The 26,756-nt window shown below is 40.2% G+C and overlaps 2 protein-coding genes and 1 pseudogene across 2 annotated transcripts; 2 read left to right on the top strand and 1 right to left on the bottom strand.

The window, feature by feature from the left end:
- The first annotated feature begins 55 nt into the window (after window positions 1-55).
- Window positions 56-994, top strand: LOC117794977 (olfactory receptor 7D11-like). The gene has a single exon (XM_034637417.2). It carries the CDS (start codon window positions 56-58, stop codon window positions 992-994), a length of 939 nt encoding a protein of 312 aa, XP_034493308.2.
- Window positions 995-4,228: 3,234 nt separating this feature from the next.
- LOC139702353 (uncharacterized protein KIAA1958-like) lies at window positions 4,229-15,460 on the bottom strand (annotated as a pseudogene).
- Window positions 15,461-24,869: 9,409 nt separating this feature from the next.
- Window positions 24,870-25,808, top strand: LOC114107514 (olfactory receptor 7D4-like). Its single transcript, XM_034637418.2, has one exon. It carries the CDS (start codon window positions 24,870-24,872, stop codon window positions 25,806-25,808), a length of 939 nt encoding a protein of 312 aa, XP_034493309.2.
- The last annotated feature ends 948 nt before the right edge of the window (window positions 25,809-26,756 follow it).

Here is a 26,756-nt window from a genome sequence, read left to right as displayed (position 1 = left end):
TGGCTATTATTTGAACACGAAACATGGCTCCTTCCCCAGCAGATACACCAGCAATATGGAAGCAGAAAACCACACAGGTGTGTTAGAATTCCTCCTCCTGGGTCTCTCAGATGATCCTGAACAGCAGCTGCTATATTTTGGGCTTTTCCTGTATGTATACCTGGTCACAGTGCTTGGGAACCTGCTCATCATCCTGGCTGTCAGCTCTGACCCCCACCTCCACACCCCCATGTACTTCTTCCTCTCCAACCTGTCCCTCACTGACATCTGCTTCATCTCCACCTCAGTCCCCAAGTTGCTGGTGAACATCCAGGCACAGAACAAGGACATCTCCTACACAGAGTGCCTGACTCAGGTCTATTTTTTAAATACATTTGCTGGAATGGAAAATTTCTTACTGACTGTGATGGCCTATGACCGCTTTGTGGCCATCTGCCACCCCCTGAACTACACAGTCATCATGAACCCCAGGCTCTGTGTCCTCCTGGTGCTGCTCTCTTGGCTCATCATGTTCTGGGTCTCCCTGATTCATATTCTGCTGTTGAATCGACTGACCTTCTCCACTGGCACTGAAATCCCACATTTCTTCTGTGAACTGGCTCAGCTTCTTAAAGTGACCACCTCGGATACCCTTATGAATAACATCTTTATGTATGTGGTGGCTGCCCTGCTGTGTGTACTTCCCATGGTGGGGATTCTCTACTCTTACTGTCGTATCGTCTCCTCCTTAGTGAGGATGCCCTCCCTTGCTGGCAAGTATAAAGCATTCTCCACCTGTGGGTCTCACCTCTGCGTGGTCTCCTTGTTCTATGGGACAGGATTTGGGGCTTACCTCAGTTCTGCGGTGATCCATTCTTCCCAGAGAAGCATGATCGCCTCCGTGATGTACACTGTGGTCACCCCCATGCTGAACCCCTTCATCTACAGCCTGAGGAACAAGGATGTGAAGGGGGCTCTGGGGAGGATGCTCAGCAGAGGAGCTTCTTGTCTGTGAGACATTCATTGGCCTCAGGAATAAGAGGTTTTGTGCATACTGGGGAAAAAATCACAATAGTTTCAAAATTCTTACCTCCAAATCTCTCAAAACGTCTAGTTCTTTCATTTACTCTAGAATTCTATGACTTTACTCTTTTTTTCTAGTTTACACACCTTTAAACAACACATCTCCTCGTAATTTCTTCAATGGCATCCCTGACTGATCTACTGTCCGAAAACTTTCTTCAATTTTACCTCCACACTGTTGAGTTTTAACCGGAACTGGCAGCACTTAAAGTAGCTTTGTTACTGCAAATGTTTCCTTAAGATCCTTAAGCTGTAGATGGTTTACTTAATTCACCTGTGTTATGGGTTTGCATGTGATTTGTGCTATTTATGTATGTGTTATCAGCAGTAAATATTTTACTGCATATAGTATGAATATAGTATGAATCAATAAATATTAAATTTTGGCTGACATTGTAACCGGTAATTGTGTATTAATCATGTGTTAATTACTTCTGAGTATCTTATGAACATGTTCTATTAGTAATGATTACCATCACCTTTTTAGAGGGGAGAAAATTGAGTGTCTAAAAACAAATGAGCACACACATTCATATTCACACAAACACACACACAAAGAAAAATGAAAAGACTTTCACAAGGTTAAAGAGGAAACAAGTAGGCAAAGCACGCTTGAAACCCAGAGCTCTGACCTGGCCCATTTTCTCACCCAATATATTATTGGTTATCTTCTCCTATCAGATATAGCATTTCCTTTCTCTCTCTCTTCTCTCTCTCTCTCTCTCTCTCGTGCTGGGGATTTGAATGCAGAGTCCTGTGCATGCGACTACCAACTGTGCTATATTCTCAGTTCCTTCCTTTCTCCTTTGAAGTTACAGGTGGCCAAGTGTTTTGTTCTGTTCAATGAAATATGAGTGGAAAGGAGCTGGCACTTCTAGGCTAAACTATTTAAGAGCTCATTCATTGTTCTTAATATTCTTCCATTTAGCTGGTGTTTGAGGAAGTATGTGCTGATATGGACATTATCATAAGATCAAACTTATCTGGAAAGTTGGGCTAATACACAAGGACTCCCCAGTCCATTTTCCATGATTGGTGGATAATTTTCCTGAGAAAAAAATGATTTGATTTCATTAAGTCTGTGACATTTTACACTGTTTTCTGCAACAACGTAACTTACCTTACCTTGGCTGTTACACATCCCATGTCTTGAAATCCTAAGCTGAAACTCCTCTACTCCAGTGATTTTTTTACTTACACTAATGTTGATTCTGAGATCTCCTCTTTCCTTCATGTATGATCCTTCTTGAGAACTGTAATTGAGTTTCCTGTTAATACATACACCCAGGCATGCATAGACAAGAACCTATTCTTTATTCTGCTTGTGTTGCTATAAAAAAATACCTGAGATGAGTTTGTAAAGGATGCAAATTCATTTGTCTCGCTTTATTGTGAATGTAATTCAACAAAATGTACAGTCTTCATAATACTCTAAAGCTACTGTTTTTTTTCTTTTTAATGACTACTTGAACAGTTTCCTTTTTTTTCTTTCTCTTTTTTTTTTTTTCTGTGCTAAGAAGGCACTAGATAACATGAATTTCCTCACTCTTGTACTCAGCAATTATGCATTGTGTTTAACAAAGGTTACACACATTTGGATAACAGGATTTAACAAAGGTGACACACATTTGGATAACACATCCGGTTATTCAGATTCATCTATATTCATTGTAAAAGCAAACTCCAAGTCAGAGGGATAGCAGGCCTCAGTGATGGAGACCCGCAGGTCGGCGGCTGCTGGCTCGGCCTCGGCCACATGGTGGCGCTCTTGCCTAGGAGAAGGAGCGGAGCCGCCCTCCACCCAGGGAGGGCTCACTGGCTGCAGCTGTGGGCGCCCTTTCCTGGAGTCCTGAGTCAATGAGCTGAAGGTGAAGTTGGCACAGTTTTCCTGCTTGACCTTGGCTAACTTTGGACAATACCCCGCAACCTGAAAGGACAGCGGTCCCATCCTCTGCTCCCCAGACCACACTCTGCCCTGTCTGTGGCCTGCTTCTAAGGTATGTTGAAATTAAGGGGTGGGGGAGTTCTGGAAACCCCGAGAGAAGGTATAAACACCTGGAGTCTATTTAGCTCTGCAAGAGTTTTTCTCCCACGTGCAGAAGACGCACAGCAATCAGGCCTGCAAAGCAAGGGTCTGCTCAGCCTTTATCCCTGACTCAGGCCACCTGGCTGCTTCCTGTGGGTCAGGACTGACCACACAATCTTTGGCGCGGTTACTACTGAGGAAACATTAACTTTAGAAAGGCATCTGGGTTGCAAGAAAATGGCAGCCCAGGAAGGTGAAATTATGGCACTTGCTAGTAAGTGAATGGAGTTGGAGAATATCATGCTAAGTGAACTTAGCCAGTCCCACCAAACCAAAGGTGGAATGTTTTCTCTAATATCTGCATGCTAATTCACAATAAGTGGGGGGGGGATGCTAGAGAAGAATAGCCAGATTAGGTAGAGGAACTGAGGGGAGAGGAAGGGAGAAGATGTGGGATAGGAAAGACAGTGGAATGAAACAGACATTATTACTGTAGGTATATATATGTGGCTGCCTGAGCAATGTGATTCTGCAACATGTACACTCAGAAAAATGAGAAATGATATCCCATCTATGTGTGATGTATCAAAGTGCATAGATGCATTTTACTGTCATGTATAACTAATCAAAACAAAAAATGAAGCCTCTATAGTTTGACAGAAAAGAGTTGTTTTGCCCTCAGCTAGAAGGGGGACTTGGTCTCCATTTAGGTGGCCGACGGTGGATGTACACATAGAGGGGAGCACTGTGTCCCTGGAGTGCTCCTGGTAGATTTCCCCAGGATGCACTCTCGTGGAACTGCCCTGAATCTCCTGCTGGACCCTGGCTGTCCAGGCATAGCAGGGCTGCTTCTGTGGGTCTTTGAGCAGCTCCATGTGGCTGGACATCAGATCTGCATGCTCCTGCAGCGCCTGCCTGTTCAGGTTCTGGCTGTCCTACGTGGCCACTGTGGACAGGAGGCTAATGGGTCTGTCCTCCCCCAGACACCTGCCTGCCACTGCCCTCATCAGAAAGGGAGAAGTAGACGGTATGGCCAGAGGGGACTCAGGGCACCCAGCCTTACTCAGCACCCACAGCTTCTCCTTGAGCTTCTCCGTAGAAGAGCTGAAGGTGCTGCTGATGGTGGAAAAGCCTTCCCCTTCAGGAAATTGGTCCTGGCCCCAGCAAGTGACATGGAGCAAGGTGGCCAGGAAGTCTCTTGAAGGTGACAAAAGTTCTCAGCACTTGTTCAGCCTCCCCATAGGGACCTGGTGTGCACTGTGCTGTGGCCTCCGTGGTTGTGTTTGGAGCAACTGGGGGCTGCTGCTGCCTGGAGCTTGCTTCTGGCTCTGGGTTAACTGGGGGGAGGGATGGGGGGTGGCCACCTCATGGGATGAGACCTGGCTGGGCAGATGGGGCAGGGATGCTTCAGAAGCATCCTGCAGGGCAAAGGGATACTGATCTGTTTGTTAGAATTGAGTTGTGCTCACAGGCGTCTGCATGGCCACCTGCTGGTCGGTGCCCTGGGTACCGGGGGGGGGGGGCTTCTTTTGGATGAAGCCAGAGGTACCCTAATAGTCTTTGGGGCGAGTGGTCTAGATATCTTAGAGGGGGATATGGACATGCCATGTGCATATAGCTCCTTGCTTATGGCAGACCCTGCATAGGAGGCATCAGGGTGAGGAGGAGGCTTGGATTTGGCCATCTTTGTCAAGGACCGGGCTTATCCATCTACCCTTCCAGTGATCTCTGAATTTGCCACAATGTAATATCAGTCTGGAATTTCTGTTTTGATGTTCTTGATGGTGGATAATTGCCTCATTCATCGACCATCTGAGCCTAGGAACTTGAATGGGAGAAGAGGGGACTATCTCAGGCCCTTGCAGATGGGCAGAGGGTTTGGGTTCTGTTATTTTTTAGATATTCGGTGTCACCTAACAGCTCATATGTGAGACAAAGCAAGAAATTTTAGAGAGGAAATGATTGTTAGGAGAACCCTAACCTAAGCCGTGAATTAATCCCAACAGGGATTAGCTGAGCGGAAACTGAGGCAGGTAGGGGGTGACTGGAGGAGTGGGTCAGTGGGGGCGGGCCTTGGGGGTGTATATTTTGTCCCTGGAGAGTGAAGGCTCCCTCTCTGCTTCCCGAGGTGATGTCCTGGGCCTCACGCGCTTCTGCCACAATGTCGTGCCTCACTCAGGCCCTGAGGAGTCAGGCACCCTTCCATGGTCTGAGACCTCTGAAATCACGAGCCCTGAAAATAAACTTTTCCGCCTCTAAGTGTCCTTGTCCAATCTTTTGGCCACAGAAGGCAAAAAAAAAAAAAAAAAAAAAAAAAAAAAAAAAAAAAAAAAAAAAAGAAAGAAAAGAAAAACGCTGATTAAAACAGGGTTCAAAGTCACTGTCCTCGTCTGTAACAGGAGGCCCACAGACCCCGAGGAGCAGGGTGTTTCCATCTTCCTACTCTTCCACAGCCTTGACAGTTCAAGGCCCACTCACTGCAGTAACAAGAGTCACAAGAGTCTCTGGTCCCGTTACTGTCCAGCTTTGCTTTCACTGGTCTCCCAGGGTACCTTTCAACTGGGCCAGTCTGTGTCTCAGAAGGCAGCCAGGTAGTACTGGGACCATCAGAGTTAAAACGTCTGATATCCTAGAAACAGCCCCACTCTTGGGACCCAGCTCTGCAGTCAGCTGTGAGTGGCCAGTGGTAAGTGAGGCCAGCGCTGCAGCCCCACACTGCAGTCAAGTTCCTGGGGGGACCCTTCAGAAAGCAAGTATTTCGGGTTTGCAATGAGGCTGCAAATGGTCCCATGGCTGTGGGCCCAGCTGACAAATTTGTGCAGATTCTCAGGTGAGAATGAAGACAATCTCCTTGTTACAGGATCAGTGATGTCTTTCCTGCAGGTGTCTGTGTGTCTGTCCATAGGAACACAGGCAGTGTTGAAGGATGGGGCCTGCAGGAGCCCAGGATGGACTAGGCAGGACAGAGGGAGGGCAGAAGAGCAGCAGAGAGCCTGCACCAATGGGTGCAGATAATGGTGCAGGCCTGGGCAGGGGCACCAGCATCTCCTGTCCACCTGCTCATACCTGATTATATGAATCTCATCCTTAATTCTATTTCTGTGATGAATTACATTAATTCATTAGCGTATGTCAAATCAATAATGCATCCCTGGGATGAAACCCACTTGATCACCATGTATTATCTTCTTAATGTGTTTTTAAATGTGATTTGTTAATATTTTATCAATCTGCATCAAAATACCAATGGCATTCTTCATTGAACTAGGAAAACAAACATTCTTCAATTCATTTGGAAGAATAAGAGACTCAGAACAGCCAAAGTAATCCTGAGCAAGAAGAGCAAAGCAGGAGACAGCACAAGACCTGACCTCAGGTTAGGCTACATAGCTATAGTAACAAAACAGCATGTTATCATCAAAACAGACACGAAGACCAATGGAATAGAAGGCACTGAGATGAGCCCACATACTTAGAGCTATCTGATACTTATAAAGGTGCCAAAAATATAAATTGGAAAAGAAGCCTTTTAAATAAATGGTGCCGGGAAAACTGAACATTCATATGTAGAGGAATGAAACTAGCTCCCTTTTTTGCACAAAATCAATTAAAAGTGGATCAAAGACCTAGGAATCACACCACAAGCTTTGCGACTGATAGAATAAAATATAGGGTCAACACTCCGTTGGTGCAGGTACCAGCTTCCTTTATGAGACCTTAAACTCAAGAAATAAAACCAAGAATCAACAAGTGAGATGCCATTAAATTAAAAAGCTTCTGCCCAGCAAACAATCAAGAATGTGGAGAGCCTACAGAATGGGAGAAAATATTTGCCATTTACTCCTCTGACAGGAGATTGAAAAAAATGAGTCAAAGAACTAAACATATTTGTGTGTATGTGTGTGTGTGGTGCTGGCAGTTGAACTCATGGTCTTGACATGCAATGCAAGCATTCTACCAACTGAGCTAAATCCCCAGCCCCTAAACAGATATTTCTCAAAAGAAGAAACACATGGCCAACAAATATATGAAGAAATGTTCAATGTCTCTAGCCATCAGGAAAATGAAAATCAAAAATGAAAATCAAAACTACCCTAAGATTTCATCTCACAGCACTCACAAATAATAATAAATGTTGGTGAGGATGTGGAGGAAAAGGTACACTCATACATTTTTGGAGGGACTGCAAATTAGTGCAGATCTTCCTTTCCATGATTTATTTATTTTTGGTTGGTGTTTTTTACGTATACATAAAGGTGGAATTCCATGTGGTATATTTATATATGCATACAACCTGACTTAAAAGCAGTATGGAGATTCCTCAGAAACTAGGAATGGAACCACCATATGACCCAGATATCCCACCCCTTGGTATTTATTCTAAAGAATTAAAGTCATCTTTCTACAGTGATACCTGCATACCCATGTTTATAGCAGCACAATCACAGCCAGCCCAGATATGCATCAATAGACGAATGGATTAAGAAAAGGTGGTATATGTATACAATGGAGTTTTACTCAGCTAGAAAAATGAAATTATGTCCGCTGGTGAATGGATGGAGTGAAGGACGTCATGCTAAGTGAAATGAGCCAGATTCAGAAAACCAAGGGTGATTTCCTTTCATATGCAGAAAGTAGTAAAAAATAAAAGGAAAAGGGGGGTGGAGGATTGGATATCAAAAAGATAAAGGGAAGATCAGTGGCATAGAAGGAGATACAGAAAGAGGGAAGGACAGGAAAGGAGAGGAAATGTGGAATAAATGTAGCAAAATCAGGCTGTATTCATATATAAATAGGAATTCCACCTTTATGAATATGTAAAAACCACCAATCAAAAATAAATAAATCATGGAAAGGAAGATCTATAAGAGTAGAGAAAGGGGAAAGGAAGGGAGTGAAAGTGGGGTAGGGACAGGGACAGAAATGGAGTAAGTCAAATTTCTTGCATCTATGATTTTGTCAAAATGAACCCATATTATGTATAACTATAAGGCTCTAAATAAAAGTACCTCCAAGGACTGGGTATGTAGCTTGGTGGCAGAGTGCTCTGTGTATCATACCCACCACTGGAAAAAAAAAACTCCAACACACTGCAGGTGATTTCCTTCACTTTACTTTTTAATTATTATTTTTTTAGTTGCTGATGGACCCATACCTTTATTTTATTTATTTATTTTTATTAAACCAAATGCCGCAGTCTGGCTGGGCACAATCAGGAGCCACTTGTCAAAAGAAACTAACTTTATTTTTAGAACCACACACGCCAAACAAAACAGCCTCTCAGGAAAAACCCTCAGAGCCTCAACTGCCACCACCGGCTTTCCACAAGCCTCTCTCTCCCACCCAAGCTTCTCCCCACCTCCCACAATCCTCCTGCTCTTGAGGCCGATTGGCTGGCTCACGTGGGCGGAGCCAAAAAAGTCCCCCAATGAGCAGCTCCGTGGTCTGAAAGGGCAGGGAAACAGTCCAATGAGCATCACCGCAGAGGAGCCAATCAGCTAGATGTTGCTGGGGCCGAGGAGCCAATCAGCTGAGGATCAAAACCACCCAGTGCCTCACACATGCTGGGCAAATGCTCTGCCACTGAGCCACAACCCCAGCCCAATTTCATTCACTTTAAAGAAGCAAAGTCACTTTCTTCTCTATGGTCTTTAAAAAAAATAATAATGCATTGTATCACTCCTGATTCCTGAACCACATGATAATCTATTTTTTGTTAATTAATTAATTAATTTTAATTAGGTATATGTGACGGCAGAATGCATTTTGATTCATTGTACACAATTGAAGCACAACTTTTCATTTCTCTGGTTATACATGATGCAGGGTCTCCTCGTAAGTGCAGTCATACATGTATCTAGGGTAATGATGTCCATCTCATTCCACCATCTTTCCTGCCCTCATATCCCCTCCCACCTCCGTCTCCTTTGCTCCATCAAAGTTCCTCCATTTTTCCCATGCCCACCTCACCCCCATTATGGATCAACATCCACTTATCAGAGAGAACATTCAGCTTTTGGTCTTTTGGGATTGGCCTACTTTGCTATTGATATTCTCCAACTTCATTAATTTACCTGAAAATGCTATAATTTTATTCTCTTTTTAATGCTGAGTAATATTCCATTGTGTATACCACAGTTTGTTTATACATTCATCTATTGAACGGCATCTAGGTTGGTCCCACAGTTTAGCTATTGTGAATTGAGCTGCTATAAACATTGATGTGGCTTTGTTACCAGAGTATGCTGATTTTAAGTCCTTTGGATATAGACCAAAGAGTGGGATAGCTGGGTCAAATTGTGGTTCCATTCCAAGTTTTCTAAGGAATCTCCATACTGCTTTCTAGATTGGTTGCACCAATTTGCAGTCCTATCAGCAGTGTATGAGTGTGCCTTTCCCCCCACATCCTCACCAACACTTATTGTTGTTTGTATGCATAATAGCTGCCATTCTGACTGGAGTGAGATGAAATCTTAGAGTAGTTTTGATTTGCATTTCTCTAATTACTAGAGACGTTGAACATTTTTTTCATATATTTGTGGACCCAATATATATTATCTTTTGAGAAGTATCTATGCAGTTCCTTAGTCCATTTATTGATAGTGTTATTATTTTTTTTTGGTGTTAAGTTTTTTGAGTTCTTAATGTATGATTGCTTTTTCTATAGGGAATGTTGATGGGATTTTAATTAGAATTGCATTGAATCTGTATAGTGCTTTGGGAAATATGGCCATTTTGACAATATTAATTTTGCCTATCTAAGAGCATGGGAAATCTTTCCATCTCCAAAGGTCTTCTTCAATTTATTTCTTTAGTTTACTGTAGTTTTCATTGTAGAGATATTTTACCTCTTTTGTTAAATTGATTCCCAAGTATCTTATTTTATTTTTTTGAGGCTATTATGAATAGGGTAGTTTTCCTAATTTTCGTTTCAGAGGATTCATCACTGATGTATGGAAATGCATTTGATTTATGGGTATTGATTTTATATCCTGCTACTTTGCTGAATTTATTAATTAATTCTAGAAGTTTTCTGGTGGAGGTTTTTGTATCCTCTAAGTATAGAATCATGTCATCAGCAAATAATGATAGTTTGAGTTCTTCTTTTCCTATTAGTATCCCTTTAATTTCTTTTTTTCTGTCTAATTGCTTCAGCTAGAGTTTCAAGGACTATGTTGAATAGAGGTGGTGAAAGAGGACATTTCTGCTTGTTGCAGTTTTTAGAGGGAATGCTTCAAATTTTTCTCCACTTAGAATGATGCTGGCCTTGGGTTTAGTGTAGATAGCTTTTACAATGTTAAGTTTTTCTAGTGTTTTGAACATGAAAGGATGCTATATTTTGTCAAATGCTTTCTCTGCATTAATTTGTATAATCACTAGATTCTTTAAGTCTATTGATGTGAAGAATTATATTTATACTTATATTTAAATTATATTTATTTTTAAATTATATTTATTGATTTCCATGTTGAATCGAACTTGCATCCCTGGGATGAACCCCACTTGATCATGGTGCACTTTTTTTTTAAAGTATGTTTTTGTACACGATTTGCTAGAATTTAATTGAGAATTTTTGCATCAATGTTTATCAGAGATATTGGTCTGAAATTATTGTTCTTTGATGTGTCTCTGCCTGGTTTTGGTATCAGGATGATACTAGCTTTGTAGAATAAGTTTGGAAGGGTTCCTTTCTTTTCTACTTCATGGAATAATCTGAGGAGTGTTGGTGTTAATTCTTCTTTGTAGGTCTTGTAGAACTCAGCTGTGAATTCGGCTGGTCCAGGGATTTTCTTGGTTGGTAGGCTTTTGATGGTATTTTCTTTTTCCTTGCTTGAAATTGATCTGTATGTCCTCTTGACTCAGTTTGGGTTGATCATAGGCCTCTAGAAATTTGTTGGTGTCTTTAAGGTTTTCTATTTTACTGGAGTATAAATTTTCTTTTTCTTTTTTTCTTTTTTAAAAGATGGGCATAATATCTTTATTTTTAAAATTTATTTATTTTTTAAAATTTTCATGTTGTGCTAGGGATCGAACTCAGTGCCTCATACTTGCAAGGCAAGCACTCGACCACTGAGCCACAATCCCAGCCCCCTGGAGTATACATTTTTAAAATAGTTTCTAATTGTCTTCCATATTTAAATAGTATCAGTTGTAATATTAACTTTTCATCACAAATTTTGGTAATATGATTTTTTTCTCTCTCCTTGTTTTCATTAGGGTGGCTAAGTTTGTCAATTTTATTTATTTTTTCAAAGAACCAACTTTTTGTTTTGTCAATTTTTTTTGAATTGTTTTTTTTTATTTTAATTTCATTGATTTCTGCTCTGATTTTAATTATTTCATGTCTTCTACTACTTTTGGTGTTGGTTAGTTCTTTTTCTAGAGCTTTAATATATAATGCCAGGTCATTTGTTTCTTGACTTTTTATTCTTTTAATAAATGAGCTTAATGCAATGAACCTTCCTCTTAGCAGTGCCTTCATAGTGTCTCAGAGATATTGATAAGTTGCATCGGAGTTCTCATTTACCTCAAAGAATTTTTTTTATCTCCTCCATGATGTCATCTGTTATCCATGCATCATTCAATAGAGAAAAGTTTAGTCTCCAGGTGTTGGGGAAGCTTCTCTTTTTACTTTTATCATTGATTTCTAATGTCATTCAATTATGGTCTGATAGAATACAGGGTCATATTTCTATTTTTTTGTATTTGCTAAGACTTGCTGTGTGGCATAATATATGGTCTATTTTGGAGAAGGATCCATGTGCTTCTGAGAAGAAAGTAAATTTGCTCTTTGATGGATGGAATATTACTATATATGTCTGTTAAATCTGAATTATTGATTGCATTTTTGAGTTTTATAGTTTCTTTGGAAAATCTATCCAGTGGTGTGAGAGGTGTATTAAAATCACCCAGTTATGGCCTATTTGGTTCTTGTATTTGAGAAGGGTTTGTTTTGACCCCGTTATTTGGGACATAGACATTTATGATTGTTATGCCTTGTTGAGGTATGAATCCCTTAAGCAGTATGAAATGTCCTTCTTTATCCCTTTTCACTAGCTTCGGTTTGAAGTCCACTTTATCTGATGTGAGGATGGAAACCCCTGCTTGTTTATGTGGTCCATGTGAGTGGTACGTTTTTTCCCACACTTTCACCTTCAGTCTGTGGATGTCTTTTCCTGTGAGACGAGTCTTTTGAAAGCAACATATTGTTGGTCTCTCTCTCTCTCTCTCTCTCTCTGTCTTTTAATTGATGAATTTAGGCTCTTCATCTTCAGAGTTCTTATTGAAATATGATTTGTAATTCCAGATATTTTAGTTTATTTTGGCTTTTAACTTGACTTGGTTTCTTCTTTAATTAGCCTTTCCATTAGTGTAGTTCCTCCCTTTGCTGATTTTCATTGTTGTTTTTCATTTCCTCCTTCTGGAATACTTTGCTGAGGATGTTTTGTAGTGCAGGCTTTCTCACTGTAAATTCTTTTAACTTTTGTTTGTCATGAAAGGTTTTTATTTCATCATCAAATCTGAAGCTTAATTTTGCTGGATAAAAGATTCTTGGTTTGTATCCATTTTCTTTCAGAGCTTGGTATATGTTGTTCCAGGATCTCCTGGCTTTGAGGGTGTGGGTTGAAAAATCTGCTGAAATGTGAATTGGTCTCCCTTGTATGTGATCTGATTCCTCTTTCTTGAAGCCTTTAAGACTCTATCCTTATTCTGTATGTTAGGCATTTTCATCATAATGTGCGTTGGTGTAGATCTGCTGTAATTTTGTACATTTGGTGTCTGGTAGGCCTCTTGTATTTGATTTTCCAACTCATTATTCATGTTTGGGAAATTTTCTGATATTATTTCATTGAAGAGATTGTGCATTCCTTTGGTTTGAATCTTTGTGCTTTCCTCTAAATAATCCTTAGATTTGGTCTTTTGATGCTATCCCATAATTCTTGGATATTCTTACCATCTTTATTGTGTAATCAACTTTATTTTCAAGATTGTATACTTTGTCTTCATTATCTGACATTCTGTCTTCCAAGTGACCTAGCCTGTTGGTGAGTTTTTTATTTGGTTTATTGTTTCTTTCAAGGTTTCCTGATTTTTTTCTCAGAATCTCTCTTTCTTGAAGTAATCTTTTGCTAAGTGTATTTGTTCCCTTATCTCTTTGTAGGTGTGATCGATGATTGCCTGTATTTGCTTTCTTATCTCTTTGTTAGAGTGATCAATTTTTGCCTGTATTTGCTCCTTTATGTCATTCTTTAATTCACAGAGCATTTTACTTATATATGTTCTGAGCTCCTTCTCTGACAGTTCATCTACTGCGCTGTCAGTGGATTCTGTTATTGTAGTACCTTGGTTTGTTTGGGGCACTTTCCTACCTTGTTTTTTCATGTTGTCTATGTGTCTTCCTTTCTTGCAGTAAGGATCTGAGGTATTACAGTTTCTACCTTATAATCTTATAGTGTCCATGCAGATTATCTGTGTCTCACCTTGGTGTTGGGCTTGCAGATCCTGCCAGTGTCCCATGATGGATGCTACTGCAACTAAAGGTGGTGGTGGCAATAGCGGAGGTAACTCAAGGTAGGCAGTGGGAGGGGGTGGCCCAAGATGGCTGCAATCACTTTCAGAGATGGGGCTGAAAGGACTTATAATAGAAACATCTGCCTGTTTCAAGATGCAGCTGCTTCTTGGCCCTGTCTGTTGTTGCAAGGTGGAGGCTGCTGCATGGGGAGGTATATGGCAATGGCTGCAGTGTCCCAAGGTGGAGTAGGCCTGGGCTCCCAGGTGGTCCTGGGGGTGGTGCTGGGCCTGACCTGGACCTGGGTTCCTGCTGGTCGGCGGAGACAGTCCTGGGCCTAACCTGGGCCTGGGCTCCTTCACTGGTGGCAGGGACTGATAATCTATTTTTGATGTCTTCAAAATTCGTTTGATGACTTTCTTAAACACTGTTAATGGTATATAACTCACTTATTGTGAACTTTACCTGCTAAAAGTTTTTTTTTTTTTTTTTTGTATATTCTAGACATGTGGAGACATCCCAATGGTTGAATGCTGGACATTTATCTCACTTCAAAGAAACTCTGTCTTATGTGTCGTCCTTATCCCTTAAAAAGCATAAAATATATAAAACAAAATTAATAAAAAATTTAAAATAAAGAACATGAGAAAGCTTAATGGAAAAATTTCAAAGTTATATTGGTAGTGTGTATATAATTAATGTGCATATACTACGTATGACAATTTTTTTAAAGTATTGCAATTGTAGGAATAAAGTCACCTTTGACTCAGAATTCTACTTAGTTTTCTCATTATCTTGGACATTATTAATTAGCATGAATTTAACACTATGAATGCTCAGGGCTTCATAAAAACTTCAAGGATTCTCTGGAGGAGACCTCTCACAGAGGAATGATTCTTGGGTTTGCTTCCTGATAAAAATTAAACATTCCTAAGGGGACACCTTGTGATTTTTAAATCAAACCAAAGAAAAAAGAATTTCCCTGGCAAGGGATCAATCCCTCTTGCCCTCTTTCTGCCAACACACACCCACACAATATTGACTGAAAATTTTCTAATTGCTATCTACTCTGTACCCAGGGGAGCTGAATTACTTGCAAAGACACAATAATAATAGACTTAATGAGGAGCGCTGAGAATCCAACCCTTGAGATGGTAGAAATTTTAAGCAGGCCCTTCTCTCCTCTCATGTACTCCTCTGCTCCAAGCTTCTGTGAAAACCCAAGTGGGCTCCCTAGGACTGATTGTGCTGAAGGGATGTCTCTGGTGGTAGCCCTTGGAGAGAGTCAGCATGTCCAGTGTGGCTGGTGCAGCAAGAAGGGAAAAGAGAAGATGGGCACTGGGCTGTACTCCGGGACAATGACCCTGGGACAGCCCAGGGTAGTCAGTCTATGAAGGTGAAGGTCCTGCACGTGCAAGGTACTTTATTTTCCACTGACTCATCTTTTCAGGCTCCCATTCTGCCTCTTTCCTTGCTCTGTGGAATTCTGAACCTTAATGCAAGAGTCTGAAATGGCCATTCCTTGAAGGCAGTGCTTTCTGGAGAGTCTCCCTATCTCCTCCACTCCCTCCCTGGATGACAGGTCCCTACTAGATTTCCTCTTTTAATCATTTATTTGCTAACTGCTCACTGAAGATCCCTCCTGCTGAGGTATTGTTCTGATGTGACTGGATGTTTTTTTATAATCTACCTATGCTGCTGTCTGACTGACTTAATGATGTCACTGAATAGCTGCAGATTGTGGTGATTGTCATTGTCACTATCAGTGCACTTCAGTGGCCACCACATATACCATCAGCCGACAGCTGGATTGCTGGCAGCTGGAAGTTTGCTGGGGCCCCTTCGGCTGTGGCTCTCAACATCTCCCCCTCTCTGTTTAAACAACAAGCATGTGGCTTAGGGACCGTGTCTGTTAGGCAGTCCAATTCAACATATGGTCCTTACCCGTCATCGGATGAACTGACCTCTAGGCGTCAGCCTCCTGTCTTAGGTTGGTACCACTGCAATTGGATCATACCCGTCACTGACTACCGGTCCAGCATACAGCTATACTTGTGGATAGGCCTTTGCACCAGTGGGGGGGGTGAAGTTCTTTGCCTCACCTCTGTTGGCCCCCAAATTTTAGACCATCACTAGTAGAGGAGGATGCAAAATGCCATGACATTAAGCCAATTGAGGGCTCCTTTGAAAAATTGTACCACCGGTGACATCATCAGCAAAAATACCCCAACACTACCACAAGTCGCTGCACCAACAGATAGTTCACAATGCATACAGGTGAGCTCACAATGTGTCCAGGCAAGTTCTGCAAGCAGTTCAGTGATGGCTATTGTAGAAGCTGTAGATTGGTTTTATCTTTGACTTCACCAGCACTGGGATGAAGATAGGAATTCTGGCAATAATGGCTAAAGAAAAAATTATGTACCATTACAGAAGGCACTAAAAGAAAACAATTTTCTTAACAATTTACATTGTCTTCACCGGCACTGGGATGAAGATAGGAATTCTGGCAATAATGGCTAAAGAAAAAATTATGTAACATTACAGAAGGCACTAAAAGAAAACAATTTTCTTAACAATTTACATTGTCTTCACCAGCACTGGGATGAAGATAGGAATTCTGGCAATAATGGCTAAAGAAAAAATTATGTAACATTACAGAAGGCACTAAAAGAAAACAATTTTCTTAACAATTTACATTGTCTTTAAGAGAATTATTAAATATAATGAAAAGGAAAGGTGAAAGTAAACAAACAGATCTGTTAACCTTCTTTTTTGTTTACATATTAAAACAATCCTCAACAGTTGTTTACCCAATTTAAATTAAACCATATAAATCACGTGAAAAAAAAATATTTGGATCCATTTTATCATGAGCGCTCATCATATATGATATATGGACATACGTACATTCAAACATATAACACAAAACACAAGTGTGCACACATAATATAATACATACAACACATAACATTATAGTAAAGGCCTTATAACTTTTTACAGGTGAAATCTCCATTGCAATGTTTAAAAACTCTATAATCAAAAAATAGAACTGATCAGCAAAACATTAACCTAGGTATGTATGAGCTCAAAAAACAAAATAGAACTTCATGATATGGCAAAGGGCAATAATAAAATAGATATTGAAAAAAGCATCCTGGTTCTGTTGCAGATGTAAGAATAGCCAAACTGGAGTTTTGGATATCAGTTGTTATGGATTTGAGCCAAATCATCTTCTTTTTGGTCTGTAGAAATCGCTTTAGTTAATCTTTCTGGAATCCAAATCGGCTGCTGTTCTCCCTGTGGAAACACATAAACAGACCCCCGACTCCAGACAATCACTGGGTCAGGACCTTGGTTAATCTCTCTGGAATCCAAATCGGCTGCTGTTCTCCCTGTGGAAACACACAAACAGACCCCCGACTCCAGACAATTACTGGGTCAGGACCTTTCCATTGTCCTGTTAGAATATCCTTCCAAAGTACCTTGGGCTTATGTACATTTTTTGGACACATATGCCTTTCCGCAGCACTAAGTCCTGATGAATCCAAATTTAAAAAGTTTAGAGTAAAAAGGGTTATTTTAAGTTTATCTTTGGGGAATATATACCCCTTCCCAATTCCTTCTTTTTGCTTTAATAAGTACATTTTAATAGTTTGATGAGCTCTTTCAACTATGCCTTGTCCCTGTGGATTGTATGGGATTCCTGTTATATGAGTAATGCCAAATGTTGAGCAAAATTGTTTAAAAGAGGTAGAAGTATAACCAGGGGCATTATCTGTTTTTAACTGTTTTGGAACACCCACAGTGGCAAAATTTTGTAAGCAGTGAGCTATAACATCTTTAGTTTTTCCTCCGGCATGAAGGGAGCCCATCAAAAATCCAGAAGAAGTATCAACTGTAACATGCAAATATTTTAATTTTCCAAATTCTGGCAAGTGTGTGATGTCCATCTGCCAAATATGGTTAGGTATCAATCCTCTAGGATTGACTCCAAGATTAACTTGTGGTAAAAAGGTCACACAATTTTGACATTGTTTTATTATTTGTCTAGCTTGTTCCTTAGTTATTTTAAAACGCTTTTGTAAAGTATTAGCATTGACATGGAACATTTTATGAAAATTTATAGCTTCTTCTAGTGTAGAGAAAATATGTATGTCATGTGTAGTTTTATCTGCTAAATCATTGCCCAAACTAAGGGCTCCAGGCAATCCTGTATGTGCCCTGATATGTCCTATAAAGAATGGATCTTTTCTGTCCCAGATTAGACTTTGTATAGTGGAAAGCAAAGAGAAAACAGTAGAAGAAGGGGAAATCCTACCAGCATCTTCAAGAGATACTATAGCATTAACTACATACTGACTATCAGAAAATAAATTAAATACAGAATCTTTAAACATCACAAAAGCTTGTAAAACTGCATTAAGCTCTACCTTTTGAGCTGATTGTTTGGGTACTAAAAATGTAAAAGTTTGATCAGGGGTAACTACTGCTGCTGTACCATTATTTGACCCATCAGTGAATATATTTGGAGCATTCATGATAGGTGTTTTTCTTGTCATTTTTGGAAAAATTACAGGATGCAATGACCAAAAAGACAATAAAGGATTAGATGGTAAGTGGTTATCAAATGAAACATTAGATTTGCACATGATTATTGCCCAAGTATTTAACTCATTAGCTAACTCATCAATTTGATTCATAGTATATGGAGTAATAATTTTATTGGGAGAAATTCCAAACACTCCCTTTGCTGCTTTTATTCCTTTGAGTATTAATTGTCCTACAGCCTCAGGATACCTAGTAAGAATAGTGTTAGGAGAATAAGATAAATGTATCCATAATAATGGACCTTCTTGCCAAAATACTCCTGTAGGAATATTTTTTGTTGGTAGTACAATAAATAATAAAGGCAAACTTATATCAATTCTATCCAAATGCATATTTTCCATATATGTTTCAATGATTTTTAATGCCTTTCTTGCTTCAGGCGTTAACATTCGGGGTGAATTTGGATCTGATGGACCTTTTAGGATATCAAATAAAGGTCCCAACTCTCCTGTTGGTATACCTAAATAAGGCCTTATCCAATTTATGTCTCCTAATAACTTTTGAAAGTCATTAAGTGATTTGAGTTGATCTACTCGTATTTGAATTTTTGGTGGACGGACCATGGTTGAGGATAATAGAACTCCTAAATAATTAATTGGAAAATTTAATTGTACTTTATCTATTGCTATCTCTAGATTATAATTTTTTAATAAGTTTGTAAGTGTGGCATAACATTCTAGCAATGTGTTTTTATCTTTGTGTGCTAATAATACATCATCCATATAGTGAAATATTTGTAGTTCAGGATTTTGATTTCTAAGTGGCTGGATTGCTTTGTTAACATAAATTTGACACATAGTTGGGCTGTTAGCCATCCCTTGAGGGAGTACTTTCCATTCATATCTCTGATCAGGACCTTCATGATTCAGTGCAGGGATAGTAAATGCAAAACGTGGACTATCCTCAGGATGAATTGGAATTGAAAAAAAACAATCTTTAATATCTATAACTAAAACATACCAGGTTTTTGGCAAAGCAGACAACTGAGGAATCCCTGATTGAGCAGGTCCCATAATAACCATCTCATTATTAATGGCTCTTAAATCTTGCAATAATCTCCATTTACCAGATTTCTTTTTGATGACAAAAATGGGAGTATTATGGGGAGATACAGAAGGTTGTATATGTCCTTCCGCTAATTGTTGTTTGACCAGGTCATGGGCTGCTTGTATCTTTTCTTTAGTCAGGGGCCACTGAGGAACCCATACTGGTCTTTCTGATTTCCAAGTAATTTTTATTGTCTCAGTGGCCCTTTCTGAAAATCCAACCCATGTCTGTCTGTTCCTTGATCTATTTGTATTGGTGCTGCTATACCTTGTTCTTGTTTTTCTAATCTTTTTCCTTTCCTATAACCTTGTCTAGTCATAATAGTGGGTGCATTTTGGTTGATGTTATTTGTTAATGTCAAACCTAATTGATCTAGGACATCTCGTCCCCATAAATTTACGGGAAGATGATCCAATACATATGGCTGTATAGTTCCTTCACATCCTTCAGGATCCTTCCAATCTAATACCATTGCACTTCTATGGGGATTAGTCGCCACTCCTAGGCCTCGAAGCGTTTGAGTGGCTTGTTGTAATGGCCAATGTTTTGGCCATTCTTGACGAGAGATGATGCTAAGGTCTGCACCTGTATCCAGTAGCCCATTAAATTCATGTCCTTGAATATTTAGTTTTAGCATGGGGCGAGAATCTAAATTTAAAGAAAGCATAGCCCAATCTACACCTGTGGAACCTAATCCCTTGGAACCTCTTTCTACAGTACGACTGGAAAATTTATCATGTAGGCTGGGTATTATTAGTAACTGTGCTATTCTATCTCCTGGTGAAATTACTGATATACCCTTTGGAGAACTGGCTATAATTTTTATTTCACCTTCATAATCGGGATCAATTACCCCAGGACTTATCATAAGTCCTTTTAGAGTAGAAGAGCTGCGTCCCAATAATAAGCCTACTGTTCCTTTGGGAAGAGGTCCTTTCACCACTGTGGGAATGATTTGAACTCCCATCTCTGGAGTTAGTACTGCTCTGGCGGAGGCGCAGATGTCCAACCCTGCGCTCCCTCTGGTTATCCTCAGAGAAATCTAGATATGTTGTTAGGAAAGGGACCTTATGAGGATCAGCAGCAACAAATTGCATATGATCCTGGCGTATACGCACAAATTGCTGCAGATGCAATTAAGGCATGGAAGACTTTACAAGGACATGGAGGTTTACAAGGTCAATTATCTAAGGTAATACAAGGAGCTAATGAACCTTATGCTGAATTTGTAGATAGGCTTATTCAAACAGCTACCAGAGTTTTTGGGAATACAGAACAAGCAATGCCATTACTAAAACACCTGGCTTATGAGCAAGCGAATCGTTGGTGCATAGACAACTGTTGAGGATTGTTTTAATATGTAAACAAAAAAGAAGGTTAACAGATCTGTTTGTTTACTTTCACCTTTCCTTTTCATTATATTTAATAATTCTCTTAAAGACAATGTAAATTGTTAAGAAAATTGTTTTCTTTTAGTGCCTTCTGTAATGTTACATAATTTTTTCTTTAGCCATTATTGCCAGAATTCCTATCTTCATCCCAGTGCTGGTGAAGACAATGTAAATTGTTAAGAAAATTGTTTTCTTTTAGTGCCTTCTGTAATGTTACATAATTTTTTCTTTAGCCATTATTGCCAGAATTCCTATCTTCATCCCAGTGCCGGTGAAGACAATGTAAATTGTTAAGAAAATTGTTTTCTTTTAGTGCCTTCTGTAATGGTACATAATTTTTTCTTTAGCCATTATTGCCAGAATTCCTATCTTCATCCCAGTGCTGGTGAAGTCAAAGATAAAACCAATCTACAGCTTCTACAATAGCCATCACTGAACTGCTTGCAGAACTTGCCTGGACACATTGTGAGCTCACCTGTATGCATTGTGAACTATCTGTTGGTGCAGCGACTTGTGGTAGTGTTGGGGTATTTTTGCTGATGATGTCACCGGTGGTACAATTTTTCAAAGGAGCCCTCAATTGGCTTAATGTCATGGCATTTTGCATCCTCCTCTACTAGTGATGGTCTAAAATTTGGGGGCCAACAGAGGTGAGGCAAAGAACTTCACCCCCCCCACTGGTGCAAAGGCCTATCCACAAGTATAGCTGTATGCTGGACCGGTAGTCAGTGACGGGTATGATCCAATTGCAGTGGTACCAACCTAAGACAGGAGGCTGACGCCTAGAGGTCAGTTCATCCGATGACGGGTAAGGACCATATGTTGAATTGGACTGCCTAACAGACACGGTCCCTAAGCCACATGCTTGTTGTTTAAACAGAGAGGGGGAGATGTTGAGAGCCACAGCCGAAGGGGCCCCAGCAAACTTCCAGCTGCCAGCAATCCAGCTGCCGGCTGATGATTGGCTCACAGCGGCCCCAGCAACATCTAGCTGATTGGCTCCTCGGCCCCAGCAACATCTAGCTGATTGGCTCCTCTGCGGTGATGCTCATTGGACTGTTTCCCTGCCCTTTCAGACCACGGAGCTGCTCATTGGGGGACTTTTTTGGCTCCGCCCATGTGACCCAGCCAATCTGCCTCAAGAGCAGGAGGATTGTGGGAGGTGGAGAGAAGCTTGTGTGGGAGAGAGGCTTGTAAAAAGCCTGTGGTGGCAGTTGAGGCTCTGAGGGTTTTTCCTGAGAGGCTGTTTTGTTTGGCGTGTGTGGTTCTAAAAATAAAGTTAGTTTCTTTTGACAAGTGGCTCCTGATTGTGCCCAGCCAGACTGCGGCAATATACAATCCCGATTATTTGTGATGTGTGGTACTCAGGCCAATTCTGATCTCATCTCAAGAAAATATTGAATGTTCAAAGTTGGAGTACATTCTCTAGGGATGTTTATGAGGTGAACACAAATATCCCAGTATTTTATTGTAGCTTTCCTATATTCTGTGGTTTTTAAACAATCACTGTTTACTGAGTTAAAAAATTTTCCTTGGTTTCTACATGTCTGAGGATTCTTTGTCTTGCCGTTAAAAGAGCATCATAAGCTGCTGAATCTTTTCAAAGATGAAAGTGTGGGCCTCACACACTCTGTCCCTGCTGACCCTCATCCCCTGCTCTCCATCACACCAGCCTCTCCTAACCCCTCCCAATGTCAGCTTTCCATTGATAGGGACAGCCACACCTTCTCTTCTCTCAGCCTAGATGTCTCTTCCTTCCTTCCTCTAATTACCATCACCCCTCCTTCAGCCCAGCATCCCTTTTTCAAAGAAGATTCTTCTTCCCACCTTCACAGATTAAATTAATACAAAATAACTTTTTTTCTGTACTGAATTAATTTACATTACCAGGCATTCATAATACTTATTCTTTTTTAACATTTATTTTTAAATCATCAATTTATCTTTTAATTTTTCCAGGATGGCTGATTTGTATAATACTTAAATATTTGTAATAAAATCCATAAACTATAGATTTTCTTCATTAAATATGCTGATTTTAATAAAATACATCTCCACTCTAGAGCACGGACACTGGAGCACAATCTCACATATTCTTGTGTGTGTGTTTCTGGTGCTGGGGATTCAATCCAGGGCACTTTTCCACTAAGCTACCTACCCAGCCTCTTTTATTTTTTATGTCCAGATACTGTCTTGCTGAGTTTCCCAGGCTTTGCTGTCATTTGGAATATTCTTGTCTCTAAATCCTGAATAGCTGGCTGCCATGTGGGGGCACTCCGATCCAGGAAGTGAGGTTTATGGCTCTGGCAGTTGAAAGAAGATCCGAGGTGCAGTTGGGATAGTAGACAGGTCTTATTCAGAGGTGGCAGCAGCCATTCCCCCCAGGCCGTGTCCCTAGATCTTTTTCTATATTCAGGTCAGACAAAGAAGGCACAGTGCCAACAGGTTACATTAGTGCACACATGCTCACAAGAAAATGTTTATGACCTTGAGTATGTAAGCTGAGTCAGGGTGTTTATGACCTTGGGTACATACTAAATACACATCCCTCCAAAAGCCTTGGAGAGGGAGCCTAACCATAGCCACAGTGGGCCTGCCCAACCCTGAGTTACAAGAGTGCACTTCTACATAGACTTTGTACTTGAAGTTAATGGTGGCGTCTTCTCTTTCCTTCTCTTGTGTATATAGTCCACACACTGATTCCTCCTTTGGAAACTTTCACCCGCAGCAATTCTCTGAAAGGAGCCATAGGGAACTTCCTTAGTTTGAAGACCTGTATGCCACTAAAAGAAACAACTCAGATGTTATATTCATGATGATTGTAATTTAATCCTTCATGGCTGCCCCAGTGAAGAGGGGTATTGACAAACAGTGGTCAGGCAAGACAGATGTATTGCGACGTTTAAGAACAAAAGCTCATACTTACAAAATGTTCATTGCTATGTCATGGGAACTGCAGGAGAAAAATTACATGCATTATCTCTTTTAATTTCACTCTCCAATCATACCATGTAGTGAATGTTCCTGATTCTTACCGTAGAGGTGAAGGATATCCATCTAAGAGAGTCTAAATATTTTTTCTCAAGACCACACAAATGCTAAAGTCAAGGGTCAATTTTTTTTTCTGATATCTGAAATCTAGAAATAAATAAGGAATAAAAAAAGGGGGAATCTCATGAAAATTGAAGGGAGAATAGTAGAGGAAGGGGATCAAGGGAGAGGAAGGAGGATGAGAAAAGGGAGGAAGAGAGGAATGAAATTGACCCAATTATGCCATCTGCCTGTGTGACTGCATCACGATAAGTCCCACGTTTATGTGTGATTATAATGCAGATGTTTGGGAAGGTAAAGGCATATGAGGATCAGTAAAGTAGACGGGAAAAGTTGGGAGGAGGGAAAAAAGGAGAGAAAGAGGAAGTCCTGGGGAAAGAAACAGAACACATTGTATCCTATGCATTTATGAATACGCCAAAGTGAACCCCACTAGTACGTGTAACTATAATGCACTAATGAAAACATTAAAGTAAATAAATAGAAAACCCCCACAGATGGTGTGTTGATAAACCAAATTCATATCAAGGGAAGTCTGACTCAAGATCCCAATTTCTATATGTCCGTCTACCATTGGTATCTCAGGATACCAATTTCTCAATTGAAATAATTATCATAAAAAGGAGCTTAACAATGAAAATATCATATTAATAATGACAACAATAACTTTTTTAGGTTCTACTGTCCACAAGGCATTTTAGATCTCAAAAACATAGGAATAACAATGATCATACTTTTTTCTAAGAAAAAAGATTATGCCATGGTAATTAACTCTCACAAATCTATAGTGTCAAGTCACAGAATAAAGGTTTCCTGGATTTAAAAAAATCTATGTTTAATCACTGTTTTAGAGGTATGTAAATGAATAAGTATTAGTATTACCAGGAGCAGATCCTGAAATGTCTTTGAACAGTTTGGAAAAAAAGTTGATGTTCGAGAGTGAGTGATTGATACAAAGATGGAAATTTCTTCTAATCTGAAGAAGTCAAGATAATTATACACATTTAAGTGGAAATGGTGTGTGACTTGGATGAGTGAGTCATAGTCACTGGTAGGACCCAACATGGATGCCCAAGGGTGATGTAGTAAGGAGAAAACTTTCCCTGAGGTACCAGTTGGCGGTTCAATGAACACTGCATTTCCCTCTTTCTCCAGAAGATACACCAGCTTCATGGAAGCAGAAAACTGCACACAGGTGTCAAAATTCCTGCTCTTGGGTCTCTCAGATGATCCTGAACTGCAGCCCATGTTCTTTGGACTGTTCCTGTCCATGTGCCTGGTCACGGTGCTTGGGAACCTGCTCATCATCCTGGCTGTCAGCTCTGACTCCCACCTCCACACCCCCATGTACTTCTTCCTCTCCAACCTGTCCTTCAATGACATCTGCTTCATCTCTACCACGGTGCCAAAGATGCTGGTGAACATCCAGGCACAGAACAAGGACATCTCCTACATAGAGTGCCTGATACAGGCATATTTTTTAAGTACTTTTGCTGGAATGGATAATTTCCTACTGACCATGATGGCCTATGACCGCTTTGTGGCCATCTGTCATCCACTGAATTACACAGTCGTCATGAATCCCCGGTTCTGTGTCCTCCTGATCCTGCTGTCTTGGTTCATCATTTTCTGGGTCTCTCTGATTGATATTCTACTGGTGAAGAGACTGAACTTCTCCACTAGCACTGAAATCCCACATTTCTTCTGTGGATTGGCTCAGCTCCTTAATGTGGCCACCTCTGATACCCTTATCAACAATATCTTTCTGTACGTGTCAACTGCCCTGTTAGGTATGTTTCCTATGACTGGGATCCTCTTCTCTTACTCTCAAATAGTCTCCTCCTTGATGAGGATGTCCTCCGTCGCTAGCAAGTATAAAGCATTTTCTACCTGTGGGTCTCACCTCTGTGTGGTCTGCTTGTTCTATGGAACAGGGCTTGTGGAATACCTCAGTTCTGCTGTGACCCATTCTTCCCTGAGAACCATGATTGCCTCAATGATGTACACTGTGGTCACCCCGATGCTGAACCCCTTCATCTACAGCCTGAGGAATAAGGATGTGAAGGGGGCCCTGGAGAAACTCCTCAGCAGAGCAGCCCCTTGTCCCTGATGGACCACTGACCTCTAGTTCTGAGGAACTAGAGTCTGTACCATAATGAAAATGTGAACTTGAATATCTAGGCTCTTTTTTCATCCCTAAAATACATGCTTAATTTCTTCTATTTGCTATGACTTCTTTTATGTATATTTTTTGTATATATTTCTCCCCAACAACTCCCTTACTAACCTCTTTTCAGTTTTCTTCTTTATACATGGCTCATAAAGTTCCAAGATTGGTGAAATTTCTTATAGGCAATTTCTGAAATTTACACTTTTATGGGAATGGTGAAATTAAATTGACCAAACTATCTTATGTACATATATGAATATATCACAGTGAATTTCAACTTTATGTGTGTGTGTGTGTGTGTATGTGTGATTAAAAAAATCTATAAAATATAAATTTATAAAATAAACAAGGAAGACCAGTAAAAGTGGAAGACAGTGAACAGGGAGAGGGAAGATGGAAGGAAAATAGGAAGTATTGGGAACCCCCCAACTATATTCTATGCTTATATAATTATGTCCAAATTAATGACAATATTATGTCTAAGTATAATGTAATAATAAGTGAAAATAAAAAAAAATTGAAGACTTTCATATCAAGTGCTGTCATGTTTTTGTTAGAATTTATAGCTTGAATGTTGGTGTTTGTCGCTTGAACTTGAATGTTATTCTTGTTTTCTCTGGAAGAAATGGAATGAAAACCATCAGAGTGCTTCCTGTATCTGTCCTGTGTTTGCTGATTTTCATATTTGATTTTACTTATTCTGAAAAGATTTATTTGATGTATTTTCTCTCATTCACACAATTTCTGAAGGGAAGATACCCCTCAGGGGTGCATGAGAATGAGCCTACGCTGAGTGCAAGCCCTTGCCCTTGCTATCTTAGGTTTTGTAACAACAATGGCTGGATTTTTAGCTTGAAGGCTGGAGTCTGCCTTTGAAAGCAGTGTGCT

The sequence above is a fragment of the Marmota flaviventris genome, chromosome 1, assembly GCF_047511675.1.
Source record: "Marmota flaviventris isolate mMarFla1 chromosome 1, mMarFla1.hap1, whole genome shotgun sequence".
In the NCBI taxonomy this organism is placed as follows: domain Eukaryota; kingdom Metazoa; phylum Chordata; class Mammalia; order Rodentia; family Sciuridae; genus Marmota; species Marmota flaviventris.
Note: the sequence above shows the minus strand (reverse complement) of the source record. Positions and strands in the feature narration are given on the sequence as shown.

Coding starts and splice junctions, on each gene's coding strand:
- LOC117794977 (XM_034637417.2), top strand. CDS start 56: ATGGAAGCAGAAAACCACACAGGTGTGTTAGAATTCCTCCTCCTGGGT.
- LOC114107514 (XM_034637418.2), top strand. CDS start 24,870: ATGGAAGCAGAAAACTGCACACAGGTGTCAAAATTCCTGCTCTTGGGT.